Here is a 13,168-nt window from a genome sequence, read left to right on the forward strand (position 1 = left end):
ATAACAGGTCTGAAAGAACAATGCAAAGATAGGATCAAGAAGAAAATTCAGCTTGAAAACACATTGTCTTTAGATATTTGGGCCATTAAACTATAGAATAATATACCTGGGACGGAGTTGTGTGGAAACCTGCGTATTGCTTCCCTCTGTTTAGGTAGTGAATATTTAATCTTTATATTTGGCTAGCATGAAATTTTCCCATTATCAATGAGTGGTTTCACCTAGGCCGCAAGTGACAGTCACTTCAACATTCGTTGTTAAAGATGGTTTTTAATGTGATTTATTACTGGAGTCAGTGTCGATTTGCTCACAGATGGGAAATGATCAACAATTATCTGGAGTAATTTTTGCTTTGTGTGGTGGATTCACAGCTCTGGTCCAGCCGTTAAGCTGCGCAGCTCTTGAGTTCACAGCTACCAGGGGAGGGTAGGGTGAACAGAAAGGGTGAATAGATCGTGTGATTTATGCGGGGCAGCCTGCCCAGGACGGGACTGCTGGAGGATATTTCTCTCTGCAGCATTCGAGCGTGACTTCAGTTCTGCCTGTTTTTAACCTTCTACAAGAAAAACAAACCTTTTAACCACGAATTGTGTGTGTCCCTTTCCACACGTGTAGTTTCCAACTTGGTATTAGGGGGAGAAGAAACACAAAAAGGTCTGAGTATTTGTTATTTAGGGCTTCTTGTTTAGTTACGTTGTGCTCTGAGGGTAGTGCTGAATACTTGAGTGGTGGTCACAGCAGGGCTGGTGAGAAGGAGGGAATAGCTCTGAAGCCGCTTTCAAACCAATTGGAAGAAGAGTAGCTCACCGATAAAATACAGCTTTCTGCAAGATTTGTTCTTGCACATACAGGGAGCGGTTATGGTATTTGATAAAAACCCCTTCTCCATGAGTTTTTGCTGCTTTTCCGTGGTGGGCTCCAAGATTTTGTCAGAGGTGTGTTAGGGAGATTTTACACCTCCAGCCTCTCGTTTGGCTGCAGGCAGTTTCCTCTGGGCTTCCTGCTAAGCGGCTCTGGTGGCGGTTTCGCATTGTTCCTCACGGATGACTCAGGGAAACAGGAAAGAGATTCCCTGGTGAACAAAAAGCGCAACCACCAAACAGGTGCCTGTATTCTGGTCTAGCAGAGGACAAAACCACCTCATTCTGGATTTTTTCCTAAGATTCTTATCTGCAAGTATGAGACTCAAGAGGAATGGTTCATACACGCTGAATGGGTAAGAAAGCGCCTACGTGCTCTTTTGAATCTTCATCATTAGAACTGTGTAAAAACGGAAGCCTTTATTTTTTCTTTCTAGTGACGGGTTACGTGAAATAATGACCGAGTCTTTTGTCTCAAAAAGCGCGGAGGATCACAGCATGTGAAATATGCAGCTTGCATTCTTTGGCATTTTGTTAGATTTGCTTTTAAAGCGTGTGCATTTTGTGGGGGCAGGCAAGAGTTGTCTGTGTGTTAAAATGAGGTGAATCTGCTCAGTCAAACCACCAAAGCATTAGGAACTGTGTGATACCCGAAGAGATGCCTATGGTAATTATTTCAAGCGCTTGCCAGCAAACACCCCATGGTTTTGATACAAGCAGGAGCTAAACTCATTAAATGTGATCCTCACCGATAGGGAATACAAATGACTTTAAATTTAGTCAGTCTAAAAAATTACTTTAAGTTAGTTTCAGTTACTTAAAACTACTGAGTTACTTCGCTGGTTTTGTGGTTTTAAAAATACTGTTTTTTTTTTTCTCTCTGCTGTTAAATCTTCTCAGTAACAGACAATATATCATTACTGTGAAGAAGATATCTAACTAGATATACCTTGTTTAAGGAATCTTTTTGTAATAATTGAAAATACGGAATTTTCAGGTGAAAGTATTTTTTATAATTGCATTTGATTTTACTAAAGCAGATTCTTGTATGTTTTCATACAATCTAAGTTTTATTTCTCGGCACAGCATACCTGAGCTGTAGAGCACTTGTACTGATACGGCGCTGTGTTAGCTGTTTATTGGGACCTGGCAGGTGGCTTGACAAATGAAGAAGTTCTTAGTCGCAGAGTGTCGTTTTACTTTGCTGCTGCTTTTAACCTTCTGTAGTAAGTAACCGTTGTGATGAGTGCTTCATGGTGCAGTTGGCTTAGTGCTACATTACTGAAAAGCCCAGATATATTTCAGAATACAGGTGTGCAGACTAGCTCAAAACTGCTTAGTTGCTTTAAACTCATAGTCCATAGCAGACTTGATTGACAATCTCTGCACAAGAGAGGTGCAGACATACAGCAGTGAAAGCAGATCAGGTAGGAAATTCTTTGGCAGTGTTGTTCAGCTGGTCTGCACTATTTTTGCCTTCACTGCCTTGCACAATGTGACTTAGAAGGGTCCTTTGCTTTGCCAACATATGTTTAAATTTGGTTTTTAAAAATCTTTTAATTTGGTTTGGATTTGTTTTTTTTTTTAATGGCAACGCTGATGGATGCTAACATCTTCCTGGCTTATCCTTAACTTTTTTTAATAACTGTAATAAAAATTCCATTATCCAACCGCATGCAAAATCGAACATAATTGGAAGTTACTATCTTGCAGTATTTGATTTTGAGCTGTAAGACGAATTTGTCATTCAATGGGATTGAGTTTGTAGTATATAGAGATGAAGAATATATTAATGTTAACTTGGGATTTTTTTTCAGAGATTTTTGACCCTTTGAGAGATTATCTTGATTTAGAGAGTCAGTTAAGAAATGGTGCTGAAATGCAAAATGTAATGGATATTGCCTATGTTAAAGGCATTATTTAGATTTTAGTTACGGGAAGCACAATCTTTAATTGATTTGAGGTTTATTAAAAATGAATGCATGGTATAGAACTTCAGGGAAGTAAGTTGTGCAAGATCACCCTGTGCATCTGTTCTGCCTTGTTCTAACTTGCTAGATGCAACGTAATCATTTTAAGGAATTTCACTTGTTGTGGGCCAGTACATACCTGGCATTACATTTTACAGCTAGCGTTTAGTTGGGAGTGTTGTATTACAGTGAGTAAAACCAGTGGCACCTAAATGCTTGCATGAAAAATAAGCTTCAGCTGTGAGTTTGTGGGAGACTCCAATATTATCTGATTCTAACATGCTGATGTGCTTTACTTTGTTAAACAACAGATGCTGAGGACTGAATTTATCTAATTAAAGAAATTCCTTTCATGTTTATCTCTTGCCTAGATGGTTTAATAATGCAAGGTAATGGAAAAAGAGCTTCAAGTATGTTTTCCTGTTTAGCCTAAACTTTTGACATGTCAGCAGAAAGGCTTATTTTGATCTTTGGGGGTTTTTGCTGGTGACAACGCGTTCCACTTGTCAGGTGGAATGACAGTCTGCTGCGTGGGTCACTTGAGGAGAGGGTAGTTTGTTGGGGTGGAATGTTGTAGGGCAAATACAAACGCTGCTGCAGCGGTTACCTTCACGTGGTGGGGGCATAGTTACAGTGGAATTACTGTTTGCAGTGTAGTGCGTGAAAACTCTGAGCTTCTCTTATTTAAAAAAAAAAAGGCAAGTGGTTTGTACAGGCAAATATGAGTACGTCAAAATAATCAGCATGTTCAGAGATGTAACTGCAGAGCATGGTGATGAACTTTGAGTATACTCTGAATCAGACAAGGTGATGTTATGCTAAATGTTTAATAATGTTAAAACATAGAAGTTGTGCACCAGTAGCAATAGGAGGTGATTCTTCACGTCAAAAGTCACTTTGTTTGCACGTTAGAATCGTAGAATTATAGAACCATTAAGGCTGGACCTCCAAGATCATCAAGTCCAACCATCAACCTAACACCACCATGCTCACCAAACCGTATATTGAAATGTCACATCTACACGTTTTTCAAACACCTCGAGGGATGGAGACTTCATCACCTCCCTGGGCAGCCTGTTCCAGTGCCTGACCACTGGAAATTCAGTAAAAAATTTTTTTCTAATATCCAACCTAAATCTCCCCTGCTGCAATTTGAGGCCATTTCTTCTCACCCTATCACTAGTTACCTGGGAGGAGAGACCAACACCTGCCTCCCCCACTGCTATTGAACTTGCAGTAAGATCACATTAAAGGGTTTAACTTGGCAATTGTGAGGGAGAACAATAATTCTGTTTAAACTCTCAACTTTTGAAATGAAAATGCAACAACTTCTCCTTACATACTGTAGCCAGATGTTCTTAAAAAGTAAATAAACCATGCCTAACTCATTAAGTTCTTGCAGATTGGTTGATCAAGCTCTATATGATGATGGCGTTTTAGGTGATGCTGGTATCTTGGATGAGGCAGCCAAAAAGAGTGATTGGAGAAGTCTAATCTCTAAGATACAGGGGTTATGTGAAGACCCTTACATCTTTTGCATCAAGATGCTCACTTTTCCTTTTAATAGTTCTGTCTTTGACTTTATAAGGTGCCCCCCAAAACTGCAAATGTTTGATCCAGTTTTTAGGAAAATCTTGATCCTTGCTTTTAATTTTGCTTGTAAACAAGAAATTGTAGCAAGAACCATCACAATAATTGTTTTTTTTTTTTCCTTGGGTGTGGTTTGGTCAGGCTCTGATTGCACTTGTAAACTCATAAAGGGGGAGGAAAGACTGCAAGGGGAGAGAAGATACTTCAAAATGTTTTCAAATCTAGAATCAGCAAAAAGCTGCCCCTGCCTAGCCCTTCTCCTGTTCAGTTGTACCTTACTTGATACTAGTGTACGAACCGTACACATATAAATGGGAAACATGTAAATTCCAGAGTTTCATGTAGAAGCAGTGATTTATAGGTATTTTTGAGCAGATCTCACTGGACATGGACGTGTTTGTTCTTGCTACTTGAAGCGAGTAATGGTTGCACGTGTTTGTGGAGACAGAGGGGTGGTGCTGGGGTTCGTCAGAGGACACTGAGTTAGAAGACCTACCTTATCTTGCTGAGACAGGTAGAAACCTTACCTGCCAGCATCTCTTTGACAATGCTGTTAAGTCAGCTTTGCTGTTATGTGCTAACTTGCAGTGTGCTGATTATATTTCTTTGCATTGCAAAGTTTCTTTTTTATAAACGATCTTTTTTGAAGGTCATCTTAACTTGGGTAATAGCCCTGTATTTGCTTGGTGCTGTGTTTATTGACAGTGAAAAATGCACTGGCACTGTAATCGTTTCAGCATCATTTTTCCTCTTTGCAAGTGCTATTTTTTTTGTCTTCTCTTGTACCATCAGCATTTGAAATTGCTGATAGTGAATGTAAGTCTTTGCACACTGATAAGGTGTCAAATAACTATTGTTTATTACACAGCTATTTCCTCTTTTTTCTCCTAATGACTTCCTAAGTTTAAGGAAGAGCGTAAATCCAAGCATCCATTTCACAAGCTATGACCTCCACCCACCCAAAACAAGTACGCAGTTTGAACTTTAGTGGTGATCTCAGCTTCTTATGCCTTTAAAAATCATAATATATGGGCCTTCGCATTCCTATAACCTATGTAGTAGTGCAGACAGAACCATGCCCATGCTGGTTTACCTTCACGATGGTCATGCCCACGGTGGGAAAGCTTTGCTGTAGTGTTACGTAGATCATGCAGGTGAAGAGCTCCTTTGGGCAGCTGGCAACTTGCTGACCTTGCTTCAAATATCATAGGATATGCTGATACACAGTCTGCTAGGTAAAATAAGAACCAAGTTGGGATTTCTGATAATCCTGGCCACTGAGGCACGTGATGCCTCATCACTCTCTCCTGTGGCCATTTTGACAAGGCCACGCAGAGTACACTTGGTCTGCCATATTTTGTAAATCAGTGCAGGTTTAGAAGCTTGACAACTAGCACAAAGCAAAATGTTTAAATGTTAGACAAATATTTGTATCTTCTCATCATTACTGTACCTGACTCTGCACTGCTGAATAACTGCTGTGTGGCATGTTTTCCTGGGACATTTTTCAGTGCCGAAGGAATGCAGCTAGATTGTGCATTCAGAAATCTGGCAGGGGTGAAAGCTTTGAAAATGCAGTGTTTGCAACTAGAATCTCAGTGCCTGTGCTGCTGAGGAGCACTTGCTCCTCAACCTTCTTGAAAAGTTTAACTTGTGATATTGGTGTTTCAAGGGAGAATTCAAATAGTTTGACATCTCCCTTCTTCTGCCCTAGGCCATTCTGAAAATGCTTTTTGAGTTCTGCTCTGCATGGAAATTTTTCTTTTTTTACTGCATTCATCTCAGGGTTATGTGTACGTGAATGTGATTATATATAATCAAAGGCAGAAGTAACTGATGCCTTGAAACAAATTCAAGTTGGATGGGGACAAAATACTTAGGAATATCTTTATGATTAATGGATGCAGAACTGACTGTGATAAAATATTGTTGGCCCCAAGATCTGTTTCCTCTGCTTCAAGCCACTGCTTTAAACTGATGACTCTTGATTTTGAGCCAAGCACTGGAATTGAAAAAGAATTTGTTTTCCGTGTGTGCTTCTGTCTTGTACTGACGCAAAGCAAGCCAAGGAGAAAAAGTATAATCTTATGTTTGTTTTGCCCAAAAAAGTAGAAATCGGAAAGAGCATAAGAAGTCTGTTTCAGAAGGCTTTTTTATTAAGTATTGTTGCAGCTGCAGGAAAAATATCATTAAAGGATGTGACAAACAGCTCATGAAAGGCCGTTGAAATAGCTCGTCTGGCAAACAGAAGTAGTATGAACACCCAAATATCTTATCTGAGGAGAAGCAGCTGTTTGAACTGCTTTACAATCCTCCCAAATTACGACAGTTTCTATCATGAAAAAAGGGAATGTCTAAGGGTAGCAATACAGACTGTTATCCTTGGAAAGCACAGCACAGATTTATGAGATTAAGGCAAAAAATGTAAATTATCCACTTCAGTTTTTGTTGGATTGGGAATTCGTTTTTGTAGAATCTTCTTTAGAATGCTCTATTGTGTCAAAAAATGTCAGCCAAGATGCAATGCCGGCACTGCTGACTGAACTCTGCCTGACTCAAAGTGATGTTAGTGCTTTCTTGGTCAGCTGTAGCCCTTTATGCTCATTTGTAACCTGGATACGGGTTTACTCTTCCATTTTCTGAAGCTGACAGTGATTTTCATTCAGTATGTTTCAGTTACAAAGTGAGGTGGCTTCTCATGTGTCATTAAAATGCCGCTTGTTTTATGCAGTTTTGGAGGAGGAGGGTTACTGCAGTGCATGCAGGGATGACATTTCAGTAGTGCATTTGGATGGAGACTGAGATTTGAGGATGTTCTGACCGCTGGATGTGTATAGAGGGAGAACAGCCTCCGAGGACAAGCAAAATGTGGCAAATGTTCTCATTCACAAACAGCAGAATTTTTCGTTGTTTGGTGGTGTAGCCAAATGATCAGGACAGATTTCAGTCTAGTGCCTTTTCCCCACCCGCAGCAAGCCCTGGAGCCAGAAAGGGCTGCTGGCCGTTTCTGACCACTGGTGCATGCTCAGCCTTGGAGGTTCACCAGTGTAGGTTTCAGTTGCTGTGCTCTTCCCAGTACTCTGCCTGGTGAAGACCCCTCCTACCTTGCTGTTGGCTCTGCTTTAGGAACTGTGGAGAGGAGCATGGAGCCGTCAAAAGCTGGAGAAAGAGTGAGGATGGGATGAGCGCAAGGGTCTTGAAAGCAAGCAGGAGGGCTGACAGTAGTCTCACTGTCACCGTCTGGTGACAAGAACTTACCATTTGCAGCAATTCCACCACATTTTGGCATTATTTATGTATCCTGGGTAATCCTGCTACTGTCCATCTTCATGAGAAGGTGACAGTATGTTGGTTGCCAAGTAGAGAGAGATGGAAATATGGCGCAAAACACTGAACCACTTCTTCTAGAATTATAATTCTGAATTTTTTGTGTTAATCTTCACTTTCAGGAATGCAGTTTCTTTTATAGTGATTGTGGGTATTATTTTTGTAACTATTGTCTTCTATGTTCAGCCTGGCTGTTCCGGTAGCGTTTGTAGCTGTAGCATCTACAACACAATATTTATGATCTTGCATGTGTCGTCTTTGGGTATTTTTTTTTTTTGCATGTATAAGCAGACAAAAGTAGTTTAGGCATTTTTATATTTATTAACAATGTATGCATAAAAACTTAAGATGTAAGCCTTATATGGGGAAAGTATTATAAACGTAATGCTTCTAAATAGGAGATTTCATTAGAACTCTCACTGTGAGTCATTGTTGTTATATTAAGAGCTGTTCCCAAATATGGATTTTGAACTGAACCTTCTGCATAGTGAATGCTGCAGATGACTTACAGAAGTATTTAAATTAAATATAAAATTTTTTTTGGGGGGGTAACCTCTTGATGAGCCAGTTAGATCAGTGGAGCATATAGTGTAAACTAATTTTGTAATATCCTGAAACTGTAGTACTGTATGCCAGATGATATTTTAGTCAGAAAACTTTGTTGTTTTTATGTGAAAATGTAGTTAAGAAATAAAAATCACAGGCTGTCACATAGAAAGATGCTCATTCTAATATATATTCTTATAACTGTCCTGGTCAGTTAGTCTCCTACACTTTGGAAAAATTGAAATCAAAGAGTAACCTGTAGGAATACGTGTTCATTCTTCTAGTTTATTTTGTGCAGCTAACAGTAACTCTTCACAAATATTTTATTGTCTCCACCAGAAGCAAAGATTTAATTCAGAACTCCAGCAGAATATGCTGGTGTGGGTCTCGTGTGTGTGTGTGTGTGTGTGTGTATTCTTCTGTCCCTCGGGGTTTTTTTCTCTTTTTCTTTTTTTTTTTTTTTTGAATGTTTTTCCTCCCCCCATCCTGTATATACTTACTTACTGGAAATGTTTCACCTCCTGATATAAAACAATCTTGTGGCACAAATTCAAGGAAATTGTCATCCCTGCTCTTTTACAGAATCTCAGGCGGTGATAAATGCTCATATTAGGATTTGAGTACTACAAAGATGTTGTTCCATTAACAAACTGGGGCCAAAACAGGGAACAATTAAACACTTCAGGCACTTCACTCTTTTGTCACCTTCTATGCCACCTCCCTTCCCCCAGGTAAACTACTTTGTGGAGTTTATAGTGAAAGTAGTATATGCAGGGTAAGAAGTGACCACTAAGAGTGGCCATATAATTTCTGTTGTACACCAGAGCTATTAACATCCCAGTTTACAGCTCATTAATAGTAATTAGGGGCTGCAAATTAACACTAAACTTTTAACCAGTTACTGTGGATTGTGGATTCAGTAGCTTTATACGCAATGGACAGTTTATTTCCGGTTCTTCCCCCTAAGATGCTCTGAGGACTAGAGCTTTTTAATGGGATATTACTGTGAAAGCATAATGAACAAATGTATTACATATAACCCTTTTAGAAGTGTTTTTTCAGTGAATTCAAGCTTTCTGTGAAAATAGAATGGGAACTTGTTTTCTTCCTTTACCTGCTGTCAAACCGTACCTTCAATAATGATGTAAGTTGAGGTTTCTTTCCTCATAGCTGTATTAAGGAGACTCTTGATTATAGTCCACTCTAAAATTAAGAAAGAAAAATAAAGCAAAGCTTGTTAATGTTTTTTTTTTAAGACCTTCCCAAAGCTCTGTTCTGCTAACAATGCAGGATGAACCATCACTTTGCTTAGCATCATTTTGCTGGTAGCTCAGCTAAGATATGTGAGTTCTTTAACTGATTCTATGAGGCAGAGAACAGCAGCAGTGCCGATGGACGCTAAAGATAACGAAGCATCGTGCCTTGGCAGGAAAGATCCTACTGCTGAATGTTAGGTAGCTGACAGCACGGTGCTGACTTTATGTGCGTGTCAGGTTTTATTGGCTTGGGAGCTTTGTTTCATGGCAGTCATGCAGCTACGTTACTCAAAGGTGTTGAACCTGTTATTTTCGAAGACAAGACTTTGCTTTTCCAGTCACTTTTAATTACAAGTGTATTCTTGATACAGTAACACAACAGTTTTCTGAGGGGAATTTAATAATAATTTTTTCATTATAATTGATTATCATGGGGCTTGTTAGGAGATTTTTGTAGTGAGTGATGACTTATAGAACACTGAAGAGGAACTACATTGACTACATAATTAAATATTTTAATGGAGTTAAATGCTGTGTTTGTAGTATGCTCAGGACTCTCACTGCGTTTAAGATTATTTTTTAAAAAATCTTTTTTTTCAGCTCTAAAAGATTGTTCAGTCAGAGCTCAACAAGCACAACTTAAGATTGCTATTCAGGAACTGAAAGAAATCAGATCTTTGCAGGTTCATTCCATTGTTTCACTAACATAATTTGATTTTTCAGTAGTTGGAATATGGCTTTTTGAGAGAGATTGAATCCCATCCAATTTAGCGCTCTAATACTAAGCAGTTGGAAGTCAGATGCTTTCTGTGACGGTTGATAACATACCAGACTTGGTGTGCAATGCAATCAAGCGGGGAAAGATGAGTTTAGAGGAGGCCAATTGGAGCTCTGTGCTGCATCTTAGCTTGCAGTGCCAGCTGATACTGGGGGTCTCTGGAGTTACCCAAGCATTTGCTGTGCAACTTAAGATTTGCATAATATCAACCGTGATGCCAGAGGAGCATTTCCCTTTTAATTGTGCTGGTTGTACTCACCATTCATGTCATGAAGGACCTTTTTGTGTTCCACAGTATGGTTTAGAAAAAAATGCTGTTTTCAAAACTTTATTTTTCTAGGTCTGTAACACCTCTTTCATGGAAGAGTACTGTGCATTCACTTTGTTTTCCTCCTGTCCTCCAACATGGAAGGAACTGGGCCGATTTTCAATGGCCTGATTGTTGTTTTAGCAAAAGTTTTGCAATCAGAAAATTATCTTTTAATAGATTTCTGTAGCCATATCAAAACCACAGGATATGAAATGCTTTCTGGGGAATGTGTTGAACTCTGAAACCAATGCTAATGCCTTTCCAAGGTGACCTGGAAGCCAGGAGCATTGGAGCAGTGCAGTAAGAGCTGTTAGGTGCAGGACCCTGTGCCGTAATGCCAGAGGAGGTTGCCTGTGCTGGGAGTGGTTTGTTTCTTGCAGAGCTTACCTGCCTTGAATTCCTGACTGGTCCCTTTTCTAGTGTAGGAGCCAACCGTGTGGTGTGCTCTTTGCCACTGTCCTTGCAAGTGGATCCCAGGCTCAGGAGACAGAGAAGAAAAGGTAAGCAGCTATGGCAAAGAGCAAGTCAGGAGAGCCTGTTGTCTCTGGCCAAGAAGCTGGAACACTGGCTGGGTCTTCTTTTTTGTGCTTGGAGACTCCTGGAATGGGTAGAGACCTGGGAATTTTGGCATATGGAGGAGGGAGGGGGACTGACAGGGGATGTGTCAGAGTATGTGCATGGACTGCATGGGCACGAGCTGGAAGTTGTGGTATGTATGCTATGATGGAGGAATATGTGATACTGGCATATTATGCAAATTTATGTTGGACGTACATGCTACAGAGAAGAAAAATGTGATTTAAGCCATTTTGAGCACTGCTGATTAGTAGCACTCCATTAACATTAGAGCTTTTATTAATATAGGCAGCATAAACTGTGAAAGAGCTGGATACTGAGCACATACCAGGTTGGTTCTTTTTTCCCTGCCAAATAACCAATTTGGGATCTAAATTAGATAAAAGTTAATGTTTTTTTCTAAATTGTGCCATCCCTGTGTGATGAAAAGCTTCTGAAAAGCTCTAAGCCTAGAATGAATTTGGAGCATGTTACAAAGAGTAATCTCATGCCAAATTTTGCATTTTAAAAGTAGGCTAGGACATCCCATATAAAAACAAAAGGCAAACTATATACATGTGCTTTTGGTACCCACTGAGGATAGGCAATCCTGATTGTATTCCTTCAGTGTCTTCTGTATGACAGCTGCTCCCATGGTTCAACTTTTCAAATTTTTTCTTAACGTTGGGTTTTTTTTTCCCCAATGAGCAAAGGCTTGAAAGGCCTTCTCAGTGCTTATATAAAATAGATTCTGGATTTCTCATGTAGGTGGTCACAGAAACATTTAGACTCTGGCTAGTAAAAAAAAAAAAAAAAAGGTCTGATAGATGCCTGTCTCTTTGATTTAGCAAGCATTTTAGGATTATTTTTTTGGGCAGCTCATACACAGATAGTTTCAAACTAGCATGTCAAGATTTTTTTTTCAATGGAGAGCCTTCCTTCTGTTCATGCTAATTCTTTCCCTGTTACTAGTTTTTAATATATGTTCTTGGAATACATACGACCAACAAGATCTGTCCTTTCTGATGTACCAGTTACGGTTATCAAGTAGCTGACATGCCTAGAAAACCCACATACTTTTCTGTCCTAGTGACTTTTTTTCTCCCCCCTGAGCTAAAGGCAATATTGCTACTAGCTTATAGTTTCTGAAGTGAAGTAGTAAACTTTTCCTGTGCTCTGGGGAGCTGTATTCTGCACTTGAAACAGTAAAGTCTCTTTTATAAAATAGGGATAAAAATGTCTAGCCACTTTATAAGGTGCTTAAGAACTAATTAACTTCTACAGTTATTTAAAAAGGTGTATTCTCCCTGCATTTGTTGTTTTTATGTAAATAAAAGTCTATGTAAATAAAGTAAATAAAGTCTCTGTAAGGGTCTAAGCACCTGAAAACTCAGGTAAAAATAACTGATTTTAACATTTATGAGTAAGTCTGTATGAAATAGAAATACATTTGAAAACAGCAGCACCAGGGTGAGTAAACATTAGTAAGCCCAGTCATCCTGTCGCTTACCTTAGAATAATTACTGGTCTGCATTTGAAGAACAAATCTTGATGTTGCCAAACTCCACCTTTTTCCTGCCTGGTCTGTATGTGGGAGAGTCTTTATAAGAATCTATTTCCTGTTTCCCAGACAAGGGAGGGGAAAAATGTGTTTTCTCCTTGTTCTGAAAAACAAAAGACAGGCAGTGACTGCATACCCGCAGCAGCTGCCAGCCTAAACGTGAGCGTGCAAGCGGCTAAAGGCTACAGCACGTTCCTTGGCAAAAAAACGCATTGCTCCTGCAGTCTCTATCGTTGGGACTTGGCCTCAAAGTTTTACAAAAAAGAGAAATTGGCTGAAAGGTGATAATAAACACCATACGTCCAGCTCTTTTTATGTCACTTTGAGCCCATCTTTGAGGCATAGAGAAATTGTCAGTATCTTCCCACTTCCCTTGCAGGATTTCTTCCCAAACCCCTTGTTTTCAGTTTTTTGG

The 13,168-nt window shown here is 39.5% G+C and overlaps 1 protein-coding gene across 2 annotated transcripts in view; it reads left to right on the forward strand.

Moving 5' to 3' along the window:
• Window positions 1–13,168, forward strand: part of MOB2 (MOB kinase activator 2) — a 125,174-nt gene that overhangs the window by 59,631 nt on the left and 52,375 nt on the right. The window contains exon 1 of one of the 2 annotated variants that reach the window (XM_086749931.1): window positions 1,106–1,216. The exons of the other annotated variant lie outside the window; for it this stretch is intronic. Within the exon in view, the coding sequence (XP_086606057.1) occupies window positions 1,179–1,216 (38 nt within the window). The 5' untranslated portion in view covers window positions 1,106–1,178. Of the gene's footprint in view, window positions 1–1,105; window positions 1,217–13,168 lie in introns of those variants that run through there. 2 annotated transcript variants of the gene reach the window in all.

Source organism: Chlamydotis macqueenii, chromosome 5 (assembly GCF_036417535.1).
Source record: "Chlamydotis macqueenii isolate bChlMac1 chromosome 5, bChlMac1.mat, whole genome shotgun sequence".
NCBI lineage: Eukaryota > Metazoa > Chordata > Aves > Otidiformes > Otididae > Chlamydotis > Chlamydotis macqueenii.